The sequence below is a fragment of the Sciurus vulgaris genome (assembly GCF_902686455.1).
Source record: "Sciurus vulgaris genome assembly, chromosome: 4".
Classification (NCBI taxonomy): Eukaryota; Metazoa; Chordata; class Mammalia; order Rodentia; family Sciuridae; genus Sciurus; species Sciurus vulgaris.
Window position 1 is genome coordinate 87,847,106 of NC_136464.1, and position 27,886 is coordinate 87,874,991.

A 27,886-nucleotide genomic window follows, 5' to 3' on the forward strand; every position below is an offset into this window, starting at 1 on the left:
AGCTACTTAGCTCAGATAAGATTAAGAAAAAGCAGTCATTTCCTTATTGAGGCAACTGAAAAGTTCAGAGAGAGGTCCTTCAGGCACATCTAGATTCAGGAGTTCAAAAGTTGTCATTTGAACTTGGTCTCTGCTCTGCCCTCTACAGCCTTAGTTCTCCTTTAGCCTCCTAATAATTGAGTCCAGAAGATATTCCTGTTTTAAATCTTTCTCCCTAAGTTCCAGAGTTGATTCTTACTGGCTTGAATTGGGTCACTTGCTCCTGCCCTTAATCAATCACTGTTGACAGGAATAAGAAAAATGCTAATTGACCTGTATGGGTCACACATCCATGTAGGAATTCTTCCCATGAGAATCACATGGAAGTAGTTCCCTAGTGAAAAACCATGGTGCCACTAGCAGACAAAGAATCAGGGATGATGGGTGGGCCACTAAACAAACACCCACCTGAAGCCCTGTTCAGACTCCTCCAGCTTGTGGAGCTCTAGGTTTGCAGGAAGGTGCTGAACATCTACTGTGACACTCTCAATCTTTCTTGACTGTGACTCTCGTTTCCTTCACCACACTTGAGCTCCTTTATGGGGGACTTGGGTCTTTCATTGCGTGTGGATCTCCCCTTGGCACTCTCTAGGTACTTTGTTTATTTGTGTGGAATCTGTGAAGAGAGAATGGATGCCTGGTCTAGACATTTGAAACCCCTTCCTCTAGCTGAGAATGTTGGAATTCATGGGATCTAAAGTTAGGAACTGTTTTGCAATATTTAAGTTCCAAGATGAATACAGGCAGGCATCAATTGACAAACACTCAGGACAGCCTCTTTCTATTTTTAGTTCAAATACTTATAGAATGACATCTGAGTGCTCACACGCCTACTGGCCCACAACTGGGAGTCACACAGCCTGATTCTGCCCAAATAAGGGTGGCAAAGACTGTCAGTCCCCCAGTAAGGGTGGACCCAACAGATGGACAGCACAGAGAGGTCTGGATGCCAGGGATGGGCCCCTAGTGGGTCAGATTCCAACTGAGATGGGCAAGGCCACATCATGCCTTCAGCTCCCTCCATAACAGGCCGCCTCCACTTTCTTGAAGAGTTCCACTGTCTTCCTCTGGAGGCTGCTTCTCATGTTCCTGGGAGCCATAAGGCTTCCGGTCACTTACTTTTGTAGGAGACTCCTTGTTTCATGGAAGCCACTTGCAGAGTTGGCCGGAGGGTAGAGGGGCTGCAGAGACAGAGGGTACTGGAACCTGCCATTTTGCTGGGGAGGTGCAGAGTATCAAGTCCAAATGGAACATCAGTCAGAGAGCAGAGATTCCAGAATCAAAAGTCCATGGAGTATTTTTGAACACGTGAGGAAAAAACCTCCTGTGTTCAGGACCCCAACTAATCACACTTGGAGGTTGTATGGGCAGAGACTGAGGAAAGCTCCTGAAAGTTCCAGAATCTCATTAGGCCCATCTAGAGGCAGAAGCAGGGTCCAAAATACAACTCTGCCCTCAGCTCAGTATGGACAGTCTGAGGGAGTGTATCAGCTGGTCTCATAGGGCAGGTGGCAGCAGGTGGATGGGTTCAAGCAAGATGTGCCCAGCACCGTGTCTGCTACTGCCTCACTAAGTCTACTGATTAGGAGGAGGTCCTTGTATCACATCCTCTCCCACAGATCTGAACAGGGTTCAGAACATTCTGGAGTCTTCTGGTTGTGCTGACAAGCCCTGCTAGGATCATTCATCCTCCTTTGCAGAGCCAGGGGACATCAGCTCAGGGGCTTGCAGGGGGTTCTGTGGTCCAGGAGGCCCTCCCCCAGTTCATGACCCTGGCAGGAAGCAAGGACAGGCTGGCGAAGCGGGTGTGCTCAAGATCCTCACCTAGAAAATCCCTCTAGAATGCAGGTCAGAGCTCTGAGTACAGGCAGAAGGCTGCACTGAGGGATTTCCCTCCCTGAGGAGGGGAAAGGCTGCCGCCGAGTGGCCGCTGGGCTGGCTAGCAGGAGTTACTGGAATGTTGCCTATTGGAGGGCACAGCTCCTCCGACCAGGTGACTACCTGCAGTGAACTCCACAGAGGACATTCACTCAGCCCCTAAAGCCTACTCAAGGAGGATGGCCTGAACACTGAAGGGTCAAAGGGTCAGGGAGACGGGAAGCCTCAGGGCCTGGAGGGGATCCAGGGTGGAGCTGAGGGTGGTGTCAAAGGGACCTGCCCCTGTAGGGGCTGAGCTGAGTCCCAGCCATGAACCTCCCTGGGGAAGGGCAGAAAGAGCTGAGTTTTCAGGATAATGCAGTTGATGGGTGAAGTTGATGGATGCTGGAGCCTGGTTGCTGTGGGAAGCACAGGATCAGGTTTGGCTTTTTTCGACTCTGGGAATTTTCTCCTCTCTTCCATCAATGATCAGAACTGCCCAGGCATGGCCTCTGTGTGGGTCACTCATGTGTTGACTTGTGGTTCTCTGTGCGTATTTCTTTCTGTGGTTCTCACATGCTTTCTAATCTGTACCCTTAATTCTTTCTTTATTTGAGTTTTATCTCAGGCTAGAATAAAATTTTCAGGCTGGAAGCTTCTCACTGTCCCTTTACCAAGGGGATCCTGGAGGAGGGAGCCAGGCAAGATGTTAACGAATGAGGGGACAGGTGTTGACTCTGTAAGCCAGAGTAAGCCAGAGATAAACAGAGGTGTCAGGTCCAGGGTAAGGACGTAGCATGTACAGCTCCTAGTTTAGGGTCACCCCAGAAACCCTGCTCTCCTTCTGTCCAACACAGGGCTTTGCTGCTGGTCCAGAATGATTCTCAAGTTGGCTGGAGCCACAGGATTAACGTAAGGAAATGAAAAGAGACAATATAATGAAGCTCATTAGGATCTTTAGAGGACTGACAAAATCAAGGTCATTGTGTGCAGCTGTGTGTGTGTGGATATGCTTGTCTTCTGTTGAAGAGAGAAATTGGTGAATTTCAGAGGGACCTGTGATTGGAACAAGGTTGTAAACTTTTCCTTTAGAATCCCTAAACTTTATTCACTAATCAAGTTGAGTCTCCAGAAAACCCTCAACCCTGTTACTATGATCTACTTCCCACCAAACACACGCAGAGCAAGGTTGTGCTCTGCAGGGCCCCAACCTAACACATCATGCTGGGCCTCATTGTGGGTGGCGGAGGTCTTTGCTGCATGGGTGAGCAAGGGCCTCTGCCATCCTTCACCTTTTAGGAGGTCAGAGATCAGAAGGTGAAATCCTCTTGGAGCTAAGCTGGGAAGAACTGGTTTCTCCCAACTAAGTGACCTCCTTCCTTTCATGGGAAATGGCTTGTGGCACTTTCTTCTTTTGCTTTTGCCTGAAAACTTGAACTTAAGAATGAGGCTGGGACCTTATCATTTGCTGCCCCAGTCCAAGCCCATTTGGCCATGGATCTTTGAGGGTCTGGATACTACAGCCCCACCCCCTTACCTATGTTTTTGCTTTCTGAGGTTTCATTTATCTATAGCTACGAGCAATCTGAAAATATTACTGGGAAGATTCCAGAAATAAGCAATTCTTAAATGTTAAATAACTTTTTATAGTATACTGTTATAATTATTCTACTTTATTATTGCTAATCTCTTATTGTGTGTAATTTGTAAACTTTATCGTAGGTATGTAAGGTTTGCTATTTTGTGGCTTCAGGCATCCACTGGGAGTCTTGGAGGGTATTCCCATGGATGGCAGGTAATATATCATTAATTTCCTCCTCTGATACAACACAGGGCTTCCTGGGCTCTCAGAGCAGTGCTGCTCTTGGGCACATTAAGTCCTCAATGCCTTTGGTTCCTTATTTATTCGATGGTGATAGTGTCCATCTCACAGAACTGTTGCTGTATTTATTTATTTATTTGGTACTGGAGATTGAACTCAGGAGCACTCGACCACTGAGCCACATCCCCAGCCCTATTTTGTATTTTGTTTAGAGACAGAGTCTCACTGAGTCGCTCAGCACCTCACATTTGTTGAGGCTGGCTTTGAACTCTCGATTCCCCTGCTTCAGCCTCCTGAGCCACTAGGATTACAGGCATGCGTGAGTCACCGTGCCTGGTGAACAACTGCTGTATTAAATGTGAGTGCTTGTATCTATCCCCATATCTTCTCAAAGTAAGTGACCAACTAACGTACAAATTCCTCTCCAAGTGTCCTAGTCTTGTTTGGCCTGTATGTGACACCACCAGACCCGCTTGTGCAGGACCTCCTGTCTTAAGGTTTCAAGCCTGGGCTAGAAGTGTGAGGCACCCCCATAGCATGTTCTATCACTATCATTCACTCATTCATTCATTCAGCAGTCATATATTGATGCCTCCTATGTGTCAGAGGCTGGGTCAAATGCTAGATAATGTACTATGCAGCCCAGCGGGGAGACCAGATAAAAGATGCATTCAGTGGGTTAATAGCTGAGGAACTCTGAGGATGGTGCCTGGCACAGGGTACTACTATGAAATATTGTTAAATAAATATCAGCATTGTTAGTTAGGTGGTATGCAAGGTGACTATGGAGCCCAAGAGAGGCATCAGGGAAGAAGTGACAGAACTAACAGGTAAGGAAGTAGAGGGGGAACAGAGGGGACCAAGCAGAAGGACTGGCCCAGAGGCAGGAGGTGCCCAGCCCACGTACTAGGGAGCTGAAAGTTCTGCCATACCTTGGACTAGAGGGCTGTGAGAGTGACCTGGTTGCCTAGCCTTAAGGCAGGTGAGGGTTGGCATGTGAGTCTTAGGGACTGTTAAACTGCTATTTTACCTGAGCTCTGCAGAACTTTGTCCCTGGTCTGAGTTTTGAGGAGGGCTCTAACATCCGTATAATGTCCCAAGACCCCATGGCAATCAGAATTCCACTGAGCTCCAGAGGGTGGTAGATAGGTGGGATAGGGTGGCTGGGGACATGGATGTGGCCTGCGAACCCCTGTCTGATCTCAACCGCTCTGTTCCAGTCAGGCTCTGGCTTTCCAACCAGGATCTGGGTTTTCTTTCTTTGCAGATGTTGGAGGAGCTCAAGTGTTGGCAACAGGCAAGTCTGCTGGGGCCGAAATTGGTAAGTGGTCTTCCAGGTTATTCTGTGTGCAGAGTTGAGAGGCAAGAAAGAAACCCTTCAAAAAAGTAGAAGATGGTGGGTGGCTGCTGGTGTCAGTTTCCTGCTGATCAGGACACAGGACTGGGCTGTGTTTACCTGCAGGCCTGCCTGAGTGGCCAACAGCTTTATCTTGGGTCGAGGTCCTACAAGCTTGTCCTGAAAGGAGATGTGAGACATCTAGGACACCTTTATCTCCTCTCTGTGCCTGATGGTCAGCTCCAGCACATGCAGTGCCCCACACTATAGGTGGGATCCCCAGACAACTGGATCTGCCTGACTTCTAGGACTCCCATGCCAGCCCCACCCACCTTTGTCATGTGGCATTAGGCTGAGCTCTTTGCCTATCTTCCCTGCTGACTCCAGGCTCCTCAAAGATAAAACATTTGCCTTTAGCCTTGCCCGCACAGCAGCAGATTAACACACTTAAAACAAAACAAAACAGATGTTCTGCCATATTTATTTCTTTTTAAAATTTGTTCGTTTTAGATATACATGATAGTAGAGTGTATTTTGACATATTGTGAATACATGGAGTATAGCTTCCCATTCTTGTGGTTGTACCTGACCTGGAGTTACACTGGTCATGGAGTCATATATGAACACACTCTTAATAAATGAATCAATGAATTAATGAAAGGATAAGTGAAGAAAGGCCCCAAAGGAGACCACAGAGGTGAGCTGCCCACCACCTGGGTCTGGGGTGAACTGGTCATGTTAGGGACTGAGTTCGAATGACCTTGGAAAAGTCAGAATGGTTCCCACAGCTGAAGGGAACAGGAACAGGGACCACCACCAGTGTTCCAGGGAGATGGCAAAGGAAGGAAATTAATGTGATCTCGGGAGAGTGGAAAAGAGGCTGCCATAGCAGGTCCAAATACAGCATGTTAAGGTCCAGATGCATGACTTTGGACTTCACCTAGAGCTGTAGGAGAGTTTTGCAGGGTGATGATTAATCCTGTGTTCAATTTCGACTTGTGCTGTAGATTTTAAATATGCCATCATTGGGACTGCTCTGGGCTTTGCCATATCTGCCGGCTTCCTGGCCCTGAAGATCTGCATTATCAGGAAGCAACTGCCTGATAACGACTCTTCAGACCTGAAGAGTATGCACCTGGCCTGCAATGGTAAGGGGCCCATGACATTCAGACCCTGCTCTTCCTGCTGGAGAAGGGACAGTGCATTAGTCAGTTTTTCATTACTGTTACAAAATACCTCAGCTAATCAACTGAAAAAGAGGAAAAGTTTACTCTGGCTCATAGATTTGGAGGTTTCAGTCCATGACTGATTGGCCCTCTTGCTTTGGGACAGAGTATATCACGGCAATAGTGCATGGTGAAGGAAGTGCCTTTACCTCATGGCCAGGATGAGAAAGAGTGAGAGAAGAGGCTCCAGTTCTATGATCTCCTTGGAGGCCATACCTTCAAGACCTAAGACCTCCCATGAAGCCCCAGGTCTTAAAGGTTCCACCACTTTCCAATAGCACCATGAACTGGGGACCACACTTTTAACACATGGGCATTGGGGGAACATTCTAGATCCAAAAAATAGCTAATGGTGTTCTGTGAAGCCACCCAGTATGAGGCGCTGAGAGCAATTTCAGAACAAGGTCAGAGAAAGTACAAAGACCCTAAGCACAGAGCCCAGTAGGCCCCAGTCAGAAAAGTGCAGTGGCTTCTGTTTCTGTCTCCATCTCTTTCTTTTAGTGTCTCAATCTCTCTGTCTCTCCTGTATGTGTCTCTCTCTTCTCTTCTCTGTGTTTCTCTGTGCACTTCTCTGTTTCAGTTGCTCTTGGTATTCCTGAGAACCAGGTTTCCTGGAGAAATGTGGAAAGAAGATCTGCAACTGGCTTTAGACAGAAATTTCTATCCTCTTATGCAAATGATGTGATCAGATTAAATGGATCCCAGGAGATCAGGTGGTCCTAGCATGAGTGGGTGGTAGAAGGTGCTGCCATCATGTTAGGTGGACCAGACTGGACAAGTTCTACTCAGACTGGTGCTCAGTGATCCCTCATGATCCAAACAGAGCAGGACTCGGGTGAGCCACGGTGTTGCTGTCTATGTCCTGTGGCATCTGCTGGGAAGGGCCTCCTAGGTCGATACTGAGCAGTCAGCTTCTGACTTTCAGTGGAGAGATGCAGCATTGACTTACAATCCCTTTCTCTCAAGCTGTCACTCACAAAACATTCTGTGTTGTATTAGTCTCTTAACACAATGATGGTGCAGTTTTCCATGAGATATTTCTGAGGACATGGATGAAGGAGTCTCACTGTATTTCTGGAAAATTCAATTATGACCTGTGAAAATATGTGGAAAGGGGTGGTCTGGGCCAGGAGAGGGGGTTGCGCAGCATCACAGGCTTCTCGAGATGCTGGCATGTCCACTTGCACAAGAACTCCCTTCGTCCCAAGCTTATTCCTGATTCTGTACCCCTACCAGTAAGAGGGCAGGAAACACTCAGCCCCTTACCACTCTCCAGCCAGTGATAACAGCCCAGGAGCCAGCTTCTCAGTGCTGCCCATGTTGTCTGGCTTTGACCCCTCACCCCTGCAGCTGTGGTACCCAGTGAGCTGCACCAGCGCTCACAGAACCTCCTTCCTAATGCCCTGCTTTCTCTGTTTAGACACCATCGTGCGAAAGAAGAGAACCTCAAGGTAAGGTCAATGCCAAGGCAGTCCGTGAGGGAATCCTTTCCCTCCTATCTGAGCCATCCTATCTCTCTGCCGTCAACCCAGTTTTCTCTAAGGGGCTTGGATGCACCCCACAGCCCCCTCCTCATGCTCTCTGCTTTGGATCAGTGGGCAGCTATCATGAGAGTTGGGGCACAGAATACAGTAGCCAAAAGGAACTGGGGCTTGCTTTTGCACACTCAGGTTAGATTCTGCCCCACCCTGTGCTCAGAGCTCTCCAGTTTATCTTCGATGCTCCGAATGAGGTAGGCAGCCCCTGCCATAATCCAGTTGGGAGGATACATAGTCTGCCCCAAATTTTCTAGCTTATCTGTTGGTATCTGGCCACTCTGCTCGAATCCATGAACAGTCCTGCCTTGGGACCTTTGCACTTGCTATTTTCTAACATGGAAATACTCTTTTCCCAGATAGTCATAAGTCTCAGTCCTCATTTCCTTTGCATTAATGTTTCAGTGTCACCCTTTCATTTTAGGTAACCCATTTTAAATAGAAACCTCCTCTCTACAGTTTTACCTGGTTTTATTTTTCTTTATAATTTTTCTACTAATTGACATTATAGAACACATTAGTTTGTCTCTTTTGGATGATTTTTTGTCCTTAAAATGCAAGCTCTTTGAGGGTGGGTTCTTCCTTTATATCTCTTTAGCCCTGACACTTAGGATAGTGCCTAGAACAGAGTGGGTACTTGTGCACATATTGAATAAACAAATGAATGAGAATGAGAAGAGAGAAACAAGTTCCCTCAGCCTATAGGAGACACAGGTAGTCACAGGTGATGGCTGTCCCATAGAGGGACTGTGACAGGGCTATGTACATGTGGCATGTAGTGCAGAGGGGTGCCTAGCCAGCTGGAAAGGAGAAGGTAAGGAGTGTAGACGAGCCTCAGTCTGTCTGTGGAAGAAGCCGCTCAAATAGTTGGAAGGAACCCTGGCACAAGCGGGCACCCTTGGGTATTATGTAAAATTTGGTCAGAAAACCAACATTAGGGCAGAAGTAAATGCTTCATATGAAGGTGTGGAGAGAAGGGGTTGGAGAGAGAGGCGGTTTCTACTCCTGGAGGATCTGATGATCTCGTGTTAGGTAAAGGAGTCTGAACCTTATCTTGAAACTTCTGGTCAACCACTGATGAATTCTTGATAGGGAGAGATGGGATATTTCTTCATTATGGGAGGGGGCTCGGGTGGAGAGGGGGAGCCAGGCTGGAAGTCCCAGTAGAGATTCCAAACTGCTGCAAACTCCTGCTGGAGCAAGACTGGGTGGAGGCAACAGAGAAGATGAGGGATGTGCAAGTTCTGGATTATTTTGAGGCAATAGGACTAGAGGAGGCAATTCCCAAATAGTAGTTATTCAATAATAAGCCTTTTGTAAGCCAATCTCAAAAAACTAAAGGACGAATGATCTCGCTGATAAGCGGATGAGGACATATAAGGGGGGGGTAGGAGGGGTTAGCGTTAGGGTTAGGGTTAGGTTTAGGGTTAGGGATAAGGAGGGTGGTAAGAATGGAGGAAGGAAGGACTGTATAGAGGGAAAAAAGGGGTGGGAGGGGTGGGGGAAGGGAAAAAATAACAGAATGAATCAAACAACATTGCCCTATGTAAATTTATGATTTTTAAAATTAAAATTAAAACAAAACAAAACAAAAAAAACAAAACAAAACAAAAAATAATAAGCCTTTTGAAACAAAGTTCCAGATAAAGGAATGTGAAGAGGTACAGGAGAAAGATAAGTAGGCTGAGGAAGGGAAGGAATAGAGGAACTTTGGAAGAGAAGGGAAGCATAGTTCAAGTTTCCAAAACTAACACTAGATGGAGTCCGGCTGAGTCAGGAAGCTGGTGGGCCTAAAAGAAGCAGTTAAGCACAAGGAAGTCATTATCCTATAGCACGGCTTTGCATGTTCTTTTTGTCTTTAGGACTTGGTGATGAACATCCTTTCTCTCTCTCTCTCTCTCTCTCTCTCTCTCTCTCTCTCTCTCTCTCTCAAGCTAAACCTCAATTTCTCTGAGGAGTGAGTTGTAAAAATAATCGTTTATACTCAGAGGGAAGGTGGTCACTGTCCCATGGTGATGGTGGCTCTTCTGCATGCCCGGGCAGGGATTGCTAGCCACTGGCCAGAGAGGCTCTATGCCAAGGTAGCTATGAGACCAGGAATCAGCATTCTTTTGGATTCTGTGGAAAGTTCTCACAGGGCGACACTCTGGCAAGAGTAAAAGTGAAGCTATGGGGCATTTACTGAGCTAGAGCCCAGAAAACTGGGTCTTAATAGAAGGATAGTTTTATCTCCTCCATTGATCAATACCTTTTTTTTGGCAGTGGCTAAGAGAATCATTAGCCAATTTAGTTCATTTGATGAAAAAATTCTAAACATCTTTCTTCATTATCACGCTGCCTGATTGGCTGAATGCTTGCTTCTCAGGGCTGCTTTGGGGTCTCAGAGTGGATAAAGGCTGCTTGTGCAGCACAGGGGCAGCAGGAGCGGGACAATTAGTCCCCTGATTGAACAAGCCCTACTCCTAGGAAAGAAAACACCTCTATGGTTTATCTGAATGCTGTTTTCATAATCCCCAGTCCCCAACCTACTTCCCCTCACTTAATGCATGGCTCATGTGCTGTAACCAAAGTGACAGCCCCTGTATGCCTGGCACAGGATGGTCACCAAGGCCCAAGTGCTTTCCAGTCTTCACTCGTGCCCTTTTTCTACTTGAAAAACTTCAAATACACAGAAAATGTGAAAGAACTGAATGATCAAAACATATACTTCCTGCACCCAGGTCCACTAACATTTTGCAGCTTTTGCTTTATCTCTGTGTACATAACCCTCCTTTCAACTGGTCCACTTGAATATCGGTGTAGATGTCATGATATTTCACCCCTAAATCTATCACCATTTTATCTCCCACATGATCACAACATGATGACCACTTCTAAGAAGAGACCATCAAAAAAAAAAAAAAAAAAAAAGAAGATACTGTCATATACTATCCAGTCCCTATTCAAAGTTCTCTGATTATTTCAAAAGTCATCTTTTATTGCTCTATTGTCCAATCCAAGAAAAACCTTTGTATTTGATTTTGTCTCTTTTTAGTGACTTTCAGGTTGAACGATCTTTCTGTCTTTTTCCCCCCTGGGCATTGTAAATTTTGAAATACCTAAGGCAGTAGTCTTGCACAATGTCCCATGTTCTGAATTTGTGTGATTGTTTCCTCCTGAGTAGATTCAAATTGAATTTTTTTTTTTTTTTTTTTTTTTTTTTGGTCAAGAATAGCACGGAGGTGACATTGCTTATCTTTTATTATACTGTGTCTGCAGGCACAAAAGGCCAGGTCAGCTCACTGTTGGTGAGGCTCTGCTCCACGGCTTGGCTAAGGAAGCGACTGCTGGCTCTCTGCCTTATAGAGATTAGAATTTTCCCCTTTGTAATTAGTAAATAATCCGAGGGCTGTTACTTGGAGAGCATGTGAATTCCCTGACCCCCCAACAATTCTTCACCCACTGATTTTACATCTCATGATTTGTGCGTGAATCAGGTATTGCAGCTAGTGGTTGCAAAGTCCTGTTTCCAGTTATAGCGTTCTGTCTCATATATTAGCTGATATTCTTTGAGGGACAAAAAGAGTTTTCCCTGTCTCTCCTTTTCTTCCTTTCCTACTTGCGATGTATTATCACCGTGGACTTCAATACAGTTTAATTCATTAGTACCATGATTCTTTTTGAGGCTCAACTTGTCCCAAATTGGCCAGTACAAGCTCTTTCTTGGCCACTGTGCCCCTGTGACAGGACTCCATTAATCCTGGAGCATTTCCTAGACTTCTGACACTACCAGTCATTCCAGACTCACTACCAGTAATTCTCCCACCTGGATTCATCCATTTCCCCAGGGACTACTGGTTTTTCTTTTGCTTTTTTACTGGAGAATGAGTTTTAGAAACTAAGGTCTGGACACATTGTGCTTTCATAGTCATTGAGGTGTCATTGCTTCTAGGTCCTTCCAATGAACACTCAAGAAATATATATATATTAATTAATTAATATTAATATAAATTAATACATATTAATTTAAGATTTATTCTAATTAGTAGTACATGACAGTAGAATGCATTTATACATTTCAATAGATCATACATACATGGAGTGTAATCTCTTATTTTTCTGATTACACATATTGTAGGATCATATCAGTCAAAAAATATATATTTAAGTCACTGATTCAGGTCCTAGAGTTCTTCCCAAGCTTTCCCCAGTCCATATTTCTATTTTGTCTCTTCCAAAGTGAAAACCCTGGTTCTCAACCATATAAAAACTTGACATATTTATTCTATCCCAATAAAACGCACAAAATACTTCCAGAATTATAGCACCGTACAGCTACAAACTGCTTCATAAACTATGAAATTTTATTTGTAGTACTTTCTACTTTTAGCACTCAGCCTTTCCTGTGTATATAGCCAGAGTACTGTGTTCAAATCCAATAGTTTTAGTTGTTGATGGACCTTTATTTTATTTATTTATATGCAGTGCTGAGAATCGAACCTGGTGTCTCACACATGCTAGGCAAGTGTTCTACCACTGAGCCACAACCCCAGCCCAATACTAACAATTTTTGATGTAACATTAGAACACCAGTTTCAGAGTATGTGATATTTTAATGGTTCCATTTTTATTTAACAATTTTAATTTTTGAATATGTAAGTTTGTTGACTTTTTATGTAGTCTTCCATGAAAAAGATATTTTATTTTACTTTATTTTTGATTAACATGCATTACTTATATATATTAAGGGGGGGGTCAGTGCAATATCTTAATGTATGAATACAGTGTGTACTGATTGAACCCAGCCTCTTTTTCCACCCTATCCACCTTCCCTTCTTCCCAGCCTCTAGTTATCACTATTCCACATTAAGATCAACTTTTTTTTTTTTTTTTTTTAACATTCACCTATCAGAGAGAACATGCAATACACGTCTTTGGGCGTCCAGTTTATTTCACTTGCATAATGCCCTCCAGCTCCATCTGTTAGGTGGCAAATTATAGGAATTCTTTTTTCTTTGTGGCTGAATAATATTCCACTGTGTATAAATACCACATTTCATTGTGTTCCAAGGACAGCTCTCAGATTTAACTCTGATGATGTGCTTATGTTTCTGGGTAAGTTTATTATTTTATGTTTTAGTTGTTTTTAAAAGAGAATTTTCCATTATGTCTCCTACTTGGTTATTGAACATATATTGACCCCCTTTTTTGTATGTTAACATCACAGTGACTTCCTTATTGAATGTTTTATTGTTTGTGTTTGTTTTCTCCTTAATCCCCTTTTGTTTGCATGGTATTATGTCATCTGCTAAATTGCATGTCTTCCTTCCCAATTCTTATACCTTTAATTGTTCCCTCATTTCTGACCGTATTGGGGAAAACTGTCCATGCTAAATAGCGTGGACACAGTGCACAGACTTGCCTTGCATCTAATCCTGGTGAGAAATATACCAATGGTTTCCATAAAGTAAGATATTGACTCACTCTGTGGCTGAAGTGCATTTTATGATGTAAAAGAAGTTTCCATTAAAGCCTGTGTTACTGAGATTTTTTGAAAATTTGTTCTAATTAGTTATACATGACAGTAGAATGCATTTTGACACATCATACATAAATGGAGTATAACTTTTCATTCTTCTGGTTGTTCATGATGTGGAATTACACCAGTCGTGTAGTCATATATGCACATAGGATGCTAATGTCTAATTTATTGTACTATCCTTCCTACCCTGAAATGGCCATTGAATTTTTTTTGACAAGTCTTTTCAGCATTAATTCATCCTCACATGATAGAACCTGATATTCTCATTGGCTAGTCAGAACATAGAAATATTATCAATTTATTTAGTTTTCCTTCCCTTCTTATCAGCCTGTATGATCTCTGGAGGATGTGGTGAAACATTTGACTTTAATAGCCACTACAACTACATAGTACCCAACAACTCTTTCCCTATACCGGTCCAGGGTATCATGTGGCCTAATTCACCTACTCATCCAGCCAGCAGATGCCATCCTAGCTTCTGCTCAGCTTGCCTTTTACTGCAGGCTGTGCCTGGCTCTCTTGTGGCTGATGACACACCCATCCAGAATCACCACTGCCTGTCAGAGATCAACTTCTCCCATGAAATAGCTCAGCAGGTGCCACTTCTCTCATCTCAGATCTGCCAGGGACAAGAGTGGCCTGCCCTCCTGAGGTACTCACCCGCTCTGGGCATCAGCATTTCAAATGCAAATTCTGGGACATCCAGACACTTAATACCCCCTCCTTAATGACATTTGCAGGGTCTTTTAAATAAATAGGAGAAATAAACACTGTACTCAGACACTGGTGTCCAGATCAGCAGATTTGAACTCTTTTGTTCTTCTGGATCAACTGTTCTTTAACACTTGGACACACAAACACTTGGAACTGTTTTTTAAGGTGGACACACAAACAGCATTGGAAGCCCTCTCTTAGAATACCTTCTTCCATTTCTCTCTCCACTCTTCCTCACCATGCCTTGCTTGTTTCCAACTCACTTGTCTTCAGTGTTGGCTCATCTGCTAAAAAGTCTATATCTTTGGCCTTGACCTATATCCTTGGTCCTCAAATGCAGCACAGACAGGCATGTGTTATTCATTTTACAGCCCCTTCTGTGTTCGTCCATTGATGTCTCTCTATCCTCTTTCTGCTGTTGTTTCCCTTCTTCCATGGGGAGATGTCCAATGTCAAGAGATTGTGACTGAATATGCATAATGAATAGCATATACAATCATGCAGCATTTGATGTAAGCATAAGTATATGCTTACATTATCGTATAACATGTATTATGTAATATGTGTTATATAATACAACTATAAATAGTGTTTATGTGAAACTATGGTGTTGGTGTGTTTCTTCTTGCACATGGAGGTGTTTGTGATTCCTTAGCCCAGAGTGACTGCAGCATGTCTCTCCCCAACTTCCAGCTCAGGCTCTGTTTTATCAGAGTCTGGTTTGGTGCTCTGACCTTTTTGTCTGTCTTCCTCTTTTTAAAACACATCTATGCTTTCCTTCCCTCCTGTCTAAGCTGGTACACTAAATATGGAAAAGACTCATCCTTTTTAACAGTTTGTCGTTCAGACTTGAAGGCACATCTTTCTACCTATATTCCCATAAGTTGCTCTACTTTGTTCCTCATAGTATCTGCCCAGATATGTACAAACTCTTCAATTACAGAAGGTGACATTTGACCCAAATATGCCTGATGACCTTAGGGAATGACTTCTTCCATTTATTTTCACCAAAGTGGATGAGGTTTTGTGGTCCCCAGCATGGCAGGCACAAAACAACCTCAGGGTTGAGGTCTACCTGAAAAATTCTCTTTTATCTAGAAGCCACTGACTATCTGACCTCTTTGTATGCTGCACAAGAAACTGCCCCAGCTTATTGCTGTCTGCTGATGAACTCCTTCACACCTGCTTAATGTGTTGCATAAGCACACAGTGATTAGCCAAAGCAAAATCTCTCTGTCTAGATGTCTTTCAGATTTATTTCTTCTTTTCCAGAGATGCTCAGGTGATTGAATTGTAAGAAAGTGGTTGTGATGGGAGAGATTCAACTGTCTAGACAATTGTCCACAGTTAGAGTCTCAAAGTGTTTTGAATTTGAACATCCAAGGCTGGTTATGAAATTTCACATGAACTCAGTATAAGAGGAAAATAATTAGAGGACTATAATCAAGAGTGTCTCTGTTCTGAGAGAAAATATTATTCCTTTGCTACAAGAAGATAACTACACAGGGTGAGTACATTATCCAATAGTAGGAAAAAGGTGGAAGTCAATGAATACACATCATTTAGCTTGATCCACCTTGTTGGAGTTGTTCATGCTTCTACAATGGCATCAAGTCCACGTCAATGAAACTTACCCACAGCAATGACTCATAGAAATGGGAACCAAACACAAGACGCAGCTTCCTTAGCACGACCATCTTTATCAACAATTAAATACCACTTCTAGAACCTTGACCTCACCTTCTTAGCTGCCAGGAAAATCTTGCAATGAAGATAGACCCAGTAAACATTTACAGAAACATGGAGACCATGAGCCAGTCTCCAATGCTATCAATGGAAGACTGACCTTCTAAGGGAGAAATGGCCACCTGGTCGGAGTGAAAGAAAGTGCCCTTGACAGCAATGGGCTGGGCCTATGGTTGGCTGAGCAGCTCTCCAAATGAAGGAGCCAACAGAGGATTAAATGAGAAAGCAGATGCTGTGCCTTGTGGAGAACTACACAAACATAAGCTATCATTGTTATCCTCACATGATTATTTCGTGGTGAGTTTTATAGTGTGCATGGTGTACACATGGAAGATGTGAGTGGCAGAGGCCAGGAAACCCACATCATTCTCTTACTGTCATCAGTCTAAGATTCTGTGGCACAGGCTCCAGGAGCATTCCTCTTGCCTGTATTATTAACTCCATATTTCTAGGAATGCTTTATGGAAGACTCTTTGCCTTTCCATTCTTCAAAAATCTGGGTGACTGGTGGACTGCGTTCTCCTTAAATTGGGTTACTCCTCCTTGTGTGTGATGAAAGATGAGCTATATTTCAAAACAAAGTGCTGTGTTATAATAATTTGCCTGGATTCCCAGGGCATCTTTTATCTAACTTGATAACAACGTTGTTCATTAGCAGCCTTTGTTAACTGATAACCTAAAGTGGTAACGCGGTACTCATAAGCAATTTTCTGTGTGTAAGATAGAATAAACCCTCTTGTAAGGGATCTGTTAATTGATTTGCTTCTTTTAGTAGCATTTTAATTAAGACAACTGGTTTGTGAATCGCAGAAACACTCATGAGCTGAAGACAAAAGCCTCTGGATTCTCAGTCACTGTTTTATGTTCCATACATACAACACACCATGGGATCCAATCCCCTACCACACTTTGTGACATATTTTCCTGGCACCAGCCCTGGAGTCTGGTTTTGTTTTAGCTCCTCATAAGGTTCCCTATGTGAAGAACAGAGAGAAGTACATTCATGTATTGCCTAACAATGGGAATATATTCTGAGGAACGCACCATTGAGCAATTTCATCATTATGTGAATACCATGGAGTATACTTACACAAACTAAGCTGGCTATGACATCACTATGGCTATGGAGTATACAATATTATAGGGCCTTTGTCATACATGCAGTCCATTGTTGAATGCTATGTCATTGTGATACGCACGACTGTATGTTGAAGACCGGTATCCTTTTTTCAGAGTAGTCAAATTATGCAGGAGCTTTGACAATGAGGTCTCCCTGGCTTACACCTCAAATCAAGCTCAATGGCTTCTTTATGGAAGACCTTCCAGTCTTATTGGAAACTCTCTGAAGCCCCTCTTGGCAGTCCCTCTCCATGGGAGCAGTTCCTGGGGATGGTGTCCAGTTGGTAGTAGCTCTTGAAAGTATTTGGTTGCAACCACAAGAAGTCACTGTGCCTGTTGGTGCAATGTCTTCAGTTGGGGGCATTCTGACATGTCTCATCCAGTGATCTGGAGTATATTAGTAGAGCCCAGGGATGGGATAACTGTTGCCCTTCTGGCCCAGTAGGCCTTGAGGCCCCCAAAGCATATGCAGTCCCCTTGACAGCTCACCACAGCATGGGGAGCACCATGCTCAAAGGAAGGGACAGATGACTCTGAAACATTAAGAGGAAGGACACCCTACATGCATGAAGCAGGCTGCAGATGGCAGTAGCCAGCCAGAGTCTGAGGGCATAACTTCAGTTAAGGGCCTCCAGGACTTGGTAGCTGGAGGGGTAGAAGGTGAACTGGAAGAGAGTTATCTGACAAGATCAATGAATTAAAAATCATGTATTGATCTATACATCAATAAATTGAAAATGTTACACTAAATCTCTAAATTAAAATCAATTCATAAAAATTAAACACCTGTGTGTATATGTTATTAAAAATATATGTATCATGTAATTCTAAGAATTATATGGAGGTTCAGAGGAGTTAACAGAGAGCCCTTTTCATCATCCAAGGTTGGAAACAGCCAAGACACAAGTTAGGCAGGTGTTGATGGAGATATCGGGGTGATTCTGCTTTTCAAGCAAGTCATGACATGTCAATATCTCTCAGTATCCTTGACCAGTCCAAGCAAGAGGGGGGTTTGGCTGGGGCTGGAGGACTGACTGCAAAGATGTAAAGGACGGTTTGGTTTGAAGTGGACTTTCAAGGAAGAGATGACAGTACTCACTGAGGGTTGGGTCTTAGTAGGAGAGAAAAGAAGAGGGAGGCTCATAAGCCCCACTCCCAGGTTTTGGAGCCCCATGGAGGACCAGAGGTGCACTAGCCTGGGGAAGGGTCTGTTGCTGGGTCTTTTGTCTCTGACTCTGTTACTTGGGCTGCATTTAGCGAGCATGTACTTCATATTCCTGTAGGTGTTCAAGTCGGAGAATTGGAGTTAAAAACATATGTGTTCACGATTGTTCTAACACATGCTTGGAGATACATAAGAGATCCCTTCCTCCTGGAATGGATGGAGTGTGCAGACAGGGTTGCTTTGACTGAGGGAGATGCACACAGAGAAGGCAGTGGTTGTGACAGGAAGCCTAAACAGTGCAGGTCTGGGCTGTGTTCAGGGCATAGCCTGCTGACTGATTCTTTCCCTTCTGGGTCATTTGTCATAATCTCAGACTTGTCAGATTAATTAATCATCCTTCAAAGAATATGAATTTTCACAAGCATGTTACCATCGGATAACAAACGAATGTCCCATCTCCCAGGCTGTGCATGCAGAGCGTGGGGTTGTCACTCAAGCCTCATCAGCCTGGCCTCACTTATCAGCATTTTAAGTCTGAATATTCTGGTCCTTAATTTCAACTGACTTGTTATTTTTGCATCTGTAGCCACTCTCTATGAAGTACAGAATAGTGTCATAGTGTGTGAGTTCTGTGGCTAAAAGCTGCTTTGTAAGCAGGACTGATTAACTCAGTAATCCCTCAGTTTTATCATCTGTCCAGTGAGCTCATAGCTGTTCCTAACCTGTAAGGTCTTTCTGAGAATTATATAAGGTGATGCATGCAAACCTCTTAGCACAGTGACTGTCAGCCATACTCAGTAAACATGAGGCTATTACTTACCATTGGTTTTGGTCAACTTTTACTCAAGATGATGAGAAAGTAAGATTAAGGAAGTTTCTCATAGACTTTAGCTTATTTATGTGTTTTTAACAAAATAATTTTAGACAGCTTTAGGTTTACCAAATAGAGGATGATTTGAAGTTCCTGTATGTCCCATACCCAGCCTCCCTATTAGAAAATGTACATTGGTGCAGTACATTTGTCACAATTAATGAACCCATATTGATACATCACTAATCATTGAAATCCACTCATTATGTGGCTTTTCTTAGTTTTTACCTAATATCTTTTATTCTGGTCCAGGATCCCATCTAAGATGTCATTTGACTTTAAGTCCTCAAGTCTTCTTAGAGATTATGGCTCCTTTTGATTGTGATGGTTTTGCAGACTTTCCTTGTTTTCAGTGACCTTGATAGTTTCGAGGAGCACTGATCAGACATTTTGAATACTGTCCCTCAACTGGGATTTGGCTGAAATTTTTCTCATGAAGATAAATTTCTTTAAAGCTAAGTTGCATGGAAAAAAATTGGAATCATACAAAAACCAATGTTTCACTAATCTTTATTATTACTCATACAGATCCCACTTATATTTAAGTTGGGTAGGTTAAGTAAAAAACAAAAACAAAACAAAACAAAAAAACACAAACAAACCAAAAAAACATTTTCTTTATCCATCCATCTGTTGAAGGGCATCTAGTTTGTTTCCACAATCTAGCTATGGTGAATTGAACTGCTATAAACATTGAAATGGCTGTGTTACTGTAGTATGCTAATTTTAAATCCTTTGGGTATAAACCGAGGAGTGGGATAACTGGGTCAAACAGTGGGTCCATTCCAAGTGTTCTGAGGAATCTCCATACTGCTTTCCATAATGGTTGCACCAATTTGCAACTCCACCAGTAATATAAAAGTGTGCCTTTTCCCACATCTATTATTGTTTGTGTTCTTGATAATAGCCATTCTAATTGGAGTAAGATGAAATCTTAGAGTTGTTTTAATTTGCATTTCCTTAATTACTAGAGATATTGAATACTTTTTCATATATTTATTGCATAGAGGGAAATGAAGAGGGTATGAAAAGTGGTGGAATGAGACAGACATCATTACCTTATGTACATGTATGATTACATGAATGGTATGAATCTACATCGTGCACAACCATAGAAATGAAAAGATGTACCCCATTTGTGTACAATGAATCAAAATGCAGTCTGTAAAAACAAAAACAAAAACAAAAAAAAACCTATTGTTTAAACAAAGCAAAGTAGGACTAGGGGTGTAGCTCAGTTCTAATGTATGGACTCAGACAGCATGAGGTCCTGGGTTCAATCCCCAGCATCAAAACTAACGAATACATAAAATAAAGTAAAATGGGTGTTGCTAATGAGGGAGGGGCTGCTCTGGTTAGCATTACACAGCCACCATGTAATTTAGGTAGCAGGAGGGACCAAGGGAGCACTTAGGGTAGATTTGACACTGTTGTCCTCCCTCAGCCAGGTGAGATGCTAAGCACTTTTGTTCATTCTGTGGACAGTAGGGGAGGACTTGGTGGTGTGGTTCAAGCCCCCTGGAGAAAGGACTCAAGTTGTCCATTATTTTTCTAAAAAAAAAAAAAAAAAAGACACATTTTGAAGCTTTTACAGTATGGTTCTGATTTTTATTTCCTTCCCTAAGTTTAAATCAGAGGATGGCATAGTTGCTGACCAACAGAAAAAGAATTGAACCCATGTCCAAGAATCATCCCAAACCTGTTCTGAGGGTGTCTGCAGCAGCAGTGTAAGGCTTCTGCCCCTATCTCCAGTGTACTCACTCCAAGAGGAGATACTCCATGGACTCCTGTGCACCATTTGGGAGGCTCTACCCCTGATATTGCAGAAAATGATCTTCCTGCCTCCACTAGCCTTCTGAAGCTAGGCCCTGTTGATGACTCCTACCTCTTGGTCACATCTTGATCTGAGTTCATGCAGTCTGAGTGTAAGCGGGACTGGTGGTGCTATGGTGTGGATCCAGAATGACCCCAGAGTTCCATGTGTTGGAGGCCTGGTTGCCTGCTTGGCACTTTTGGGAGATGGTGGAAACATGAAGTAGAGCCTATTGAGACATCTTCTGTTCGTTAGTGGCATCCCTGAAGAGAATATGGGGAACCCCTTCTCTTTTATTTATTTATTTTTTTTGTCATTCCAGTCATGAGGAAAATGATCTTTCTTTACCATGTGCTCTTTCTCTGATGTACCACCACAGTCCCAAAACAACCAAGCCAATCGATCAAAAAATACACCTTTGTTCCTTTTAAGTTATGAGCCAAAATATTCTTTTCTTTTCATAAGTTGCTTTATCTCAGGTGTTTGTTGTAGTGACAGAAATACAGTCAGAAGGAAATGACTGGTTTCAGAAGGAAAATAATACACAACAGAGGAGGAAACTTTCTCAGTTGGAGGGTGGTGGCAGGTGCTTGCTACCTTTATTGTGCCCTGTGGATATTTTATTTAATTAAATTACCTCTGCTCCTTCAAGCCTAGATTTTCTAGATAAATAATCGGTCATCCCAACTTATGGTTCTGCATCCATGGATTCAACCAATCTTGGTTCCAAAGTATTCAGAAAAAAATTGCATCTGTACTGAACAAATGTATTTTCTAAGCAATCCAGCATAACAACTATTTACATAGCATTCACATTTACATTTGATATTATAAGTAATCTAGATGTGATTTGAAGTGTATGAGAGGATGTGTATAGTTTATATACAAATACCCTGTCCTTTGTTATGGACTTGAGCATTGTTTTAGTCATCTTTTTCATTGTTATGACCAAAAGACCTGATGTGAAGGACATAGAGGAGGAAAAGTTTATTTTGGCTCATGGTTTCAGAGATCTCAGTCCATAGATGGCCACTCCATAGCACTGGGCCCAAGGTGAGGCATAACATCTTGTCAGAGGAAAGCAGTTCAGGAAGGACACCACGAAGAAGACAACTCTGTTCGCCAGGGCCAAAATATATACCTGAAAGGCACACCACCAGTGATCCTCTAGCCACACCCTTCTTGCCTACATTTACCACCCTGGTAATCCATTCAGGTAGATTAATCCACTGATTAGGTCACAGCTCTCATAACCTAATCATTTCACCTCTGAATGTTCTTGCGTTGTCTCACACATGAGCTTTTGGGGATGCCACATATCCAAACCATAATAAGCATCTTCTGATTTTAGTATCTGTAGTGGATCCTAGAACAGCTCCCTATGGATATACCGAGGACAGCTATAGTTGCACTCACTATACAACCTACCATAGCTACCAATGTGCTTTTTCAAGATGGGGACTGTTCATTTGGCATGATAAGGGTTTGGACTCTAACCTCGCTGGCTGAAGTCTAATTCTTCTGTTCTACCACTTACTACCTATGTGTGACCCTCCACAGCGACTCAACTTTATTTTCCGTTTTTTAATCTGTAAGATGAGGATGATGATCACAAAGAGTTACTAGGATCTTCCAATAAATTACGAGTTTGATTTGTGCTCAAACTTGTAAGTACTCTATACATGTTCCTTATTATTCTATATAGTACTAGACACTGGAAAAAATAAACACAGAAGACAGAGACAGGCAAGCAGGTGAGCAAGCAGTATTTTTGAGATGTGAAGAGGGTGCTTTTGCAGTGTGGGAAAAAAAAGAACATCCTGACCACCATCAGAGTAACCTCACAACCTGGGGTTAAGGAGTTTTCCAGGCAGGGAAGAGGGGCAGAGCATTCTGGTACCTAGTGTGCCAATACCCAGAAAACGAGAGAACAGCAAAGATAAGGAGGGTCAAGGAATCATTGTCCAGGGTGAGGGCTGCATGGAAAGAGGGTCAGAAAGACTAGGTCCTGACATGTTGGGTCATTTGGCCATCTGTATTTTGTGAAATTGGTTTTATCTTTCACAAAGTTATTGCAGAAAGACGGTAAGTGAAGACGATATGAAACAGAAGTTCAGAGATGCAGGTGAAAGATCCAGGAGTTCTAACATTCGTTTAATAAATGTTCTAGAAGGAGAGAGCAGATAGAATAAAAAGAGGATATATTAAGAGAGAGACAACAGAGTTGCAAAAAGACTTCAGACCTTGCTGAAAAGGAAGGATCTAGTGAGATAAACGCAAAGCTAACTATACCCAGAAAAATCCAAGCAAAATTTGAGTCTACCAAGAGCAAAGAACATCAAATTACCTGCAAAAATATGAGACTGTTACTGAAATTAGACTGTTACTGAAATTATTGGCAGAACTGAATGAAAGAAGATGAAAGAGCAATGTTGTTAAAAATTTCCAGGGCCACAATTACACTACACAATATCCCATACCCAAACTGTCACTCAAATTGGAAGTCAGAAAATGAAAAAAAAAAAAAAAAAAAAGACAAAACAAACATACAAAATCCTTATGATATGCAAAAATTCAGAAAATGTACTGTTCAAATAATCCATTCTGAAAGAGAGAAGATGAAGTTCAGAAAATGAAAAATGAATTAAAGAGGAATATGTAGGATCAAGGAAGTGGCAGTACACAAGGACACTAGCAAAATTTGTATTTTAGAAAGTGATGATTTCTTTTTAAAGTAACACTGTTGTACATTAAAATCCCACATGATCTCAACATGGACAGTTGTATGGAAGAAAAGGAGGAGAAATGTAAAGCATTCTGTTGGGGACCTAATGCAGACTCTTGTGACAAAATGTGGAGTATTTCGTTAATTTACAATCTTGATAGAAAAATATAGTATTTAATTTGCTTAGTGCAAATTCATGAGAGGACTCAGAATTTTTTAAAAATAGCATGGAACACTTTTAAGTAATTGTAGTCCAAAAAAGGGGAAGGGAGAGGAAATGAAGAAGGAGTAGGAAGAGCGGGAAGAAGAGGAGGAACAAACAAGAGAACATCATAAATAAAAAGCAAATCTGGGTAGCAAAGGTGAGTGTTAATACAGAACATTATATACGAATTGGTTAAATTAGTGAAATTCATCTTTGAAAAAAAACATTTATTTTGATTTAAAAAATTCAGTCACATGCTGTTTATAAGTGACACAACTAAAATAAATACTGTAAATTAAAAATGTAAAATCTAACATCACTTTCCTATATACATATAAGAATACACCAGTGAAACTCCACATCATGTATGACCACAGGAATGAGATCCTAATGAGAAGAAGTTATACTCCATGCATACATAATATGTCAAAATACACTCAGATATATATAAAAAGAATTTCAATAGTTAGTATGCTAATGCTTACAAAAAACTAAAACAAATGTAGAAGTTGTAATATCAGAAAAACTGAATTCCAGTAAAAAGCTGGGCAAGGTTCAGAGGAAGATATTTGACATTGATTATTCACCAAGATAACAGAAGCACCCTGAAGCTTTCGGTACCTGATGACATGGCTCAAAAATAGAGGAAAACTTGACAGTCATGCAGGGAGAAATTGCCAGAGGTTTGAAACCATTTCTCCCAAGTATTAACATACTAAGTGTGGAATTTCCTTTAAGTATGCCGCAAAGAAACAAAAATAATCTCAAAGAAAGGCAAAGAATTGAAATTATGCACTTAACCTCGACTAACCACAATGAAATAATACTTTTTAAAAATTTAAACTGTAACTCATTGGTAGAGCATTGGTAGACCCACCATACCCTGGGTTCAGTTCCCAGCAACATACACACACATACAAACACACACTTTTTTTTTTTTTTAAGGCCAGATCTTATTTATTTGTTACTCTTAAAAATTCTTATTTTTGACTGGACTCAGAAGTAGAAGCTGTCAGAGAGGACAGCCTGCATCTCTTGGCAATCCGTTCCTGGTGTTTTTCTTTGGCTTCTTTCCTTCTCTTGGCCAAAAATTTGGCATATTCTGCAGTCTCTTCCTTATTTTTCTTAGTAAGCTGTTTCTTGAGAGCCATACGCCTGGCGTTGTGTTGCAGGACACATGGAGTAACAAGACGCTGAATCTTTGGTGCTTTGGTCCTGGGTTTTTTTTACCTTCCCTATTTAAGGGTTTTCTGACAACATATTGGCATACATCATCTTCCTTATAGATTGAAAAGTTTGCGGATTCCACTAGATCTTTTGGGTCCCATTCTACGAGGTACAGTAGTATCCGTAAGTCCAGGAATATCCTTCTCTCCTTTTTTTTTTTTTCCCCTTCTCTCCTTTTTTTTAACGATGACCAAGTTAAGAACACTTGGATTGGCATCCACAATGAAACCTTGAACAGATTTGCCTTTCTCTCTCCAGTTCACCTTGGTCTGTAATAGGAGTGCCCCTTACTCAGTAGCAGACAAACACAGCCATGGGTCAAGAACCCTGCTTCATGGGGAAACCTTGTTTGTCGTTTCTGCCACTGATTCGGGCCACATAACCCTTCCATTCTTCACCCAGAGTGTCAGCAGCAACTTCTGTGGCCATACGCTTCTCATAAAAAGTATGAAATTTGCGTTTATGATCCAGTTCAATGAGTTTCTTGCAACCAGTGGCTGGGAAGGAGATATTCAGCTTCATTTTAGAGCAGCTGATCTCCCACAAGGTGCCACAAGAAAGAGCCACACACGCTCTTTTAAATTGCTAATACAAAGATATTCTTTGCTTGGAAATCTAAAAATATTAAAAAAAAACTTGGAGTTCTAAAGTTTATGATAGAGTAGTGTCTAATCCTAATCTTCTACCAATAGCAATGATAAACTCAGTACAAAATGTACTAAAACAACTGTTTAGAGTCACCAGAGAGTTACCCCAAACAGGCAGAAGCTAGAGGGAAATTGGTTATTGAAAGAAGAGAAGTGGGGCTGGGGAGATAGCTCACTTGGTAAAGTGCTTGCCTTATAAGCACAGGGCTCTGGGTTCAATCCCCAGCACTGCAAAAAAAAAAAAAAAAAAAAAAAAAAAAAAAGAGAAGTGGGTGAATTTCATAATGACCAGGCTGTGTTCCTGAGGACAGGTGCCAGTTCACACTGCACACAGGGGGAGAGAGTTTATACAGAAAATGACAATCTTACTGGGCTGGGAAGACACATGTTGGGTTTTGAAGTAATTACAGTGGTTAGAATTTAGGGGAACAATTTCAAAAGGAAGCTTCTTTAGAAACAGAACCAAATCTGCTTTAAAATCTCCCTTAAATCCTTGACTGACTCTCTAAACTGGGCAGACCTGGGGCAAAATGCCCAGAAACTCATTGGGAAGAAATAGCTGGAAAGCTAATAAAAGGTTGAGCAATGATTTCAGCAATTGTTCTGCAATTGAGAGACAGCTTGGAGTTCAAATTCTACCAAATTAGGAATTGGGCATGCTAGTTAATTTTATGCATCAATATGGGTGTGCTATAGTGTCCAGACACATGGTCAGCATTTTTTTAATGTTTTCATAAGGGTGTTTGTAGATGAGATTTACATTTAAATTAGTGGACTTTGAAAGTAAAGCAGATTGCCTTCCATAATGTTGGTGGGCCTGGTTCAATCAGTTGAAGGTCCAGATAGAATGAGACTGATCTCCCTGAACTGAAATATCATTCTCTTCCTGGATTTTCAGGCTGCCACCCACCCTGAAGTTAGTACTTGCTAGCCTCTGTAATTGTATAAACTGATTCTTTAAAATAAAACTCTTTATATAAATATATCCTATTGGTTCTGTTATTTTAGAGAACATAAATGCACTTGGTAAGCATAAGTGTACCTGTACTGAAACTAAGATTAGGGGTTGTGTCCTAGTACTAGAGAAAAACTTAGACTAACAGTCTAAAACCAGGATTCTAGAATCCAAGTAATTGGCAATAATTTAACTTGTCAGACTAATGATTTGTGCCCAGATCTTATAAAGATGAATGAGTGACAACATAGAGAGCTCAATGTCAGTGAAAGAAAAAAAAACTATTACTTATATTTCCCAGGAGAAAGGGACACATAATGTCACACAGGCCACAAGAGGCAGATGGAATAGGAGGGAAATACAACCCAGAGACTTTATTGTGTTTTATGTGAAAGGCAGAGCCAGAGAGGCAAAACAGTTTAGAACTGGCTTGTCAGAATAATATTTTTTTAATCATTTTTTTTATTGTAAACAAATGGGATACATGTTGTTTCTCTGTTTGTACATGGAGTAAAGGCATACTATTTGTGTAATCATAAATCTACATAGGGTAATGTTGTTTGATTCATTCTGTTATTTTTTCCCTTCCCCCCACCCCTCCCACCCCTCTTTTCCCTCTATACAGTCCTTCCTTCCTCCATTCTTGCCCCCCTCCCTAACCCTAACCCTAACACTAACCCCTCCCTCCCCCCCATTATGTGTCCTATCCACTTATTAGCGATATCATTCGATCTTTGGTTTTTTGAGATTGGCTTATCTCACTTAGCATGATATTCTCCAATTTCATCCATTTGCCTGCAAATGCCATAATTTTATCATTCTTTATGGCTGAGTAATATTCCATTGTATATATATATACCACAGTTTCTTTATCCATTCATCAATTGAAGGACATCTAGGTTGGTTCCACAATCTGGCTATTGTGAATTGAGCAGCTATGAACATTGATGTGGTTGTATCTCTGTAGTATGCTGATTTTAAGTCCTTTGGGTATAGGCCAAGGAGTGGGATAGCTGGGTCAAATGGTGGTTCCATTCCAAGTTTTCTAAGGAATCTCCACACTGCTTTCCAGAGTGGCTGCACTAATTTGCAGCCCCACCAGCAATGTATGAGTGTACCTTTCTCCCCACATCCTCACCAACACCTGTTGTTGCTTGTATTCTTGATAATCGCCATTCTAATTGGGGTGAGATGGAATCTTAGGGTGGTTTTGATTTGCATTTCTCCTATTACTAGAGATGTTGAACATTTTTCCAGATGTTTGTTGATTGCTTGTAGATCTTCTTCTGTGAAGTGTCTATTCATTTCCTTAGCCCATTTGTTGATTGGATTATTTGCATTCTTGGTGTACAGTTTTTTGAGT

At 41.9% G+C, this 27,886-nt stretch overlaps 1 protein-coding gene and 1 pseudogene across 5 annotated transcripts in view; one reads left to right on the forward strand and one right to left on the reverse strand.

Moving 5' to 3' along the window:
- TMEM273 (transmembrane protein 273) overlaps positions 1–27,886 on the forward strand; it is a 63,568-nt gene that overhangs the window by 16,490 nt on the left and 19,192 nt on the right. Inside the window, exons 2-5 of one of the 4 annotated variants that reach the window (XM_079138175.1) lie at positions 4,986–5,039; positions 6,062–6,202; positions 7,701–7,731; positions 15,323–17,693. In XM_079138175.1, coding sequence (XP_078994301.1) covers positions 4,986–5,039; positions 6,062–6,202; positions 7,701–7,731; positions 15,323–15,347 — 251 coding nt within the window. In that variant the 3' untranslated portion in view covers positions 15,348–17,693. Of the gene's footprint in view, positions 1–3,618; positions 3,692–3,930; positions 4,077–4,985; positions 5,040–6,061; positions 6,203–7,700; positions 7,732–15,322; positions 17,694–27,886 lie in introns of those variants that run through there. The other 3 variants (XM_079138173.1, XM_079138176.1, XM_079138174.1) reach the window with 3 other exon arrangements.
- Positions 23,236–26,377, reverse strand: LOC306659049 (small ribosomal subunit protein eS6-like; annotated as a pseudogene). Its single transcript has one exon. The product of its transcript is annotated as a small ribosomal subunit protein eS6-like (transcript).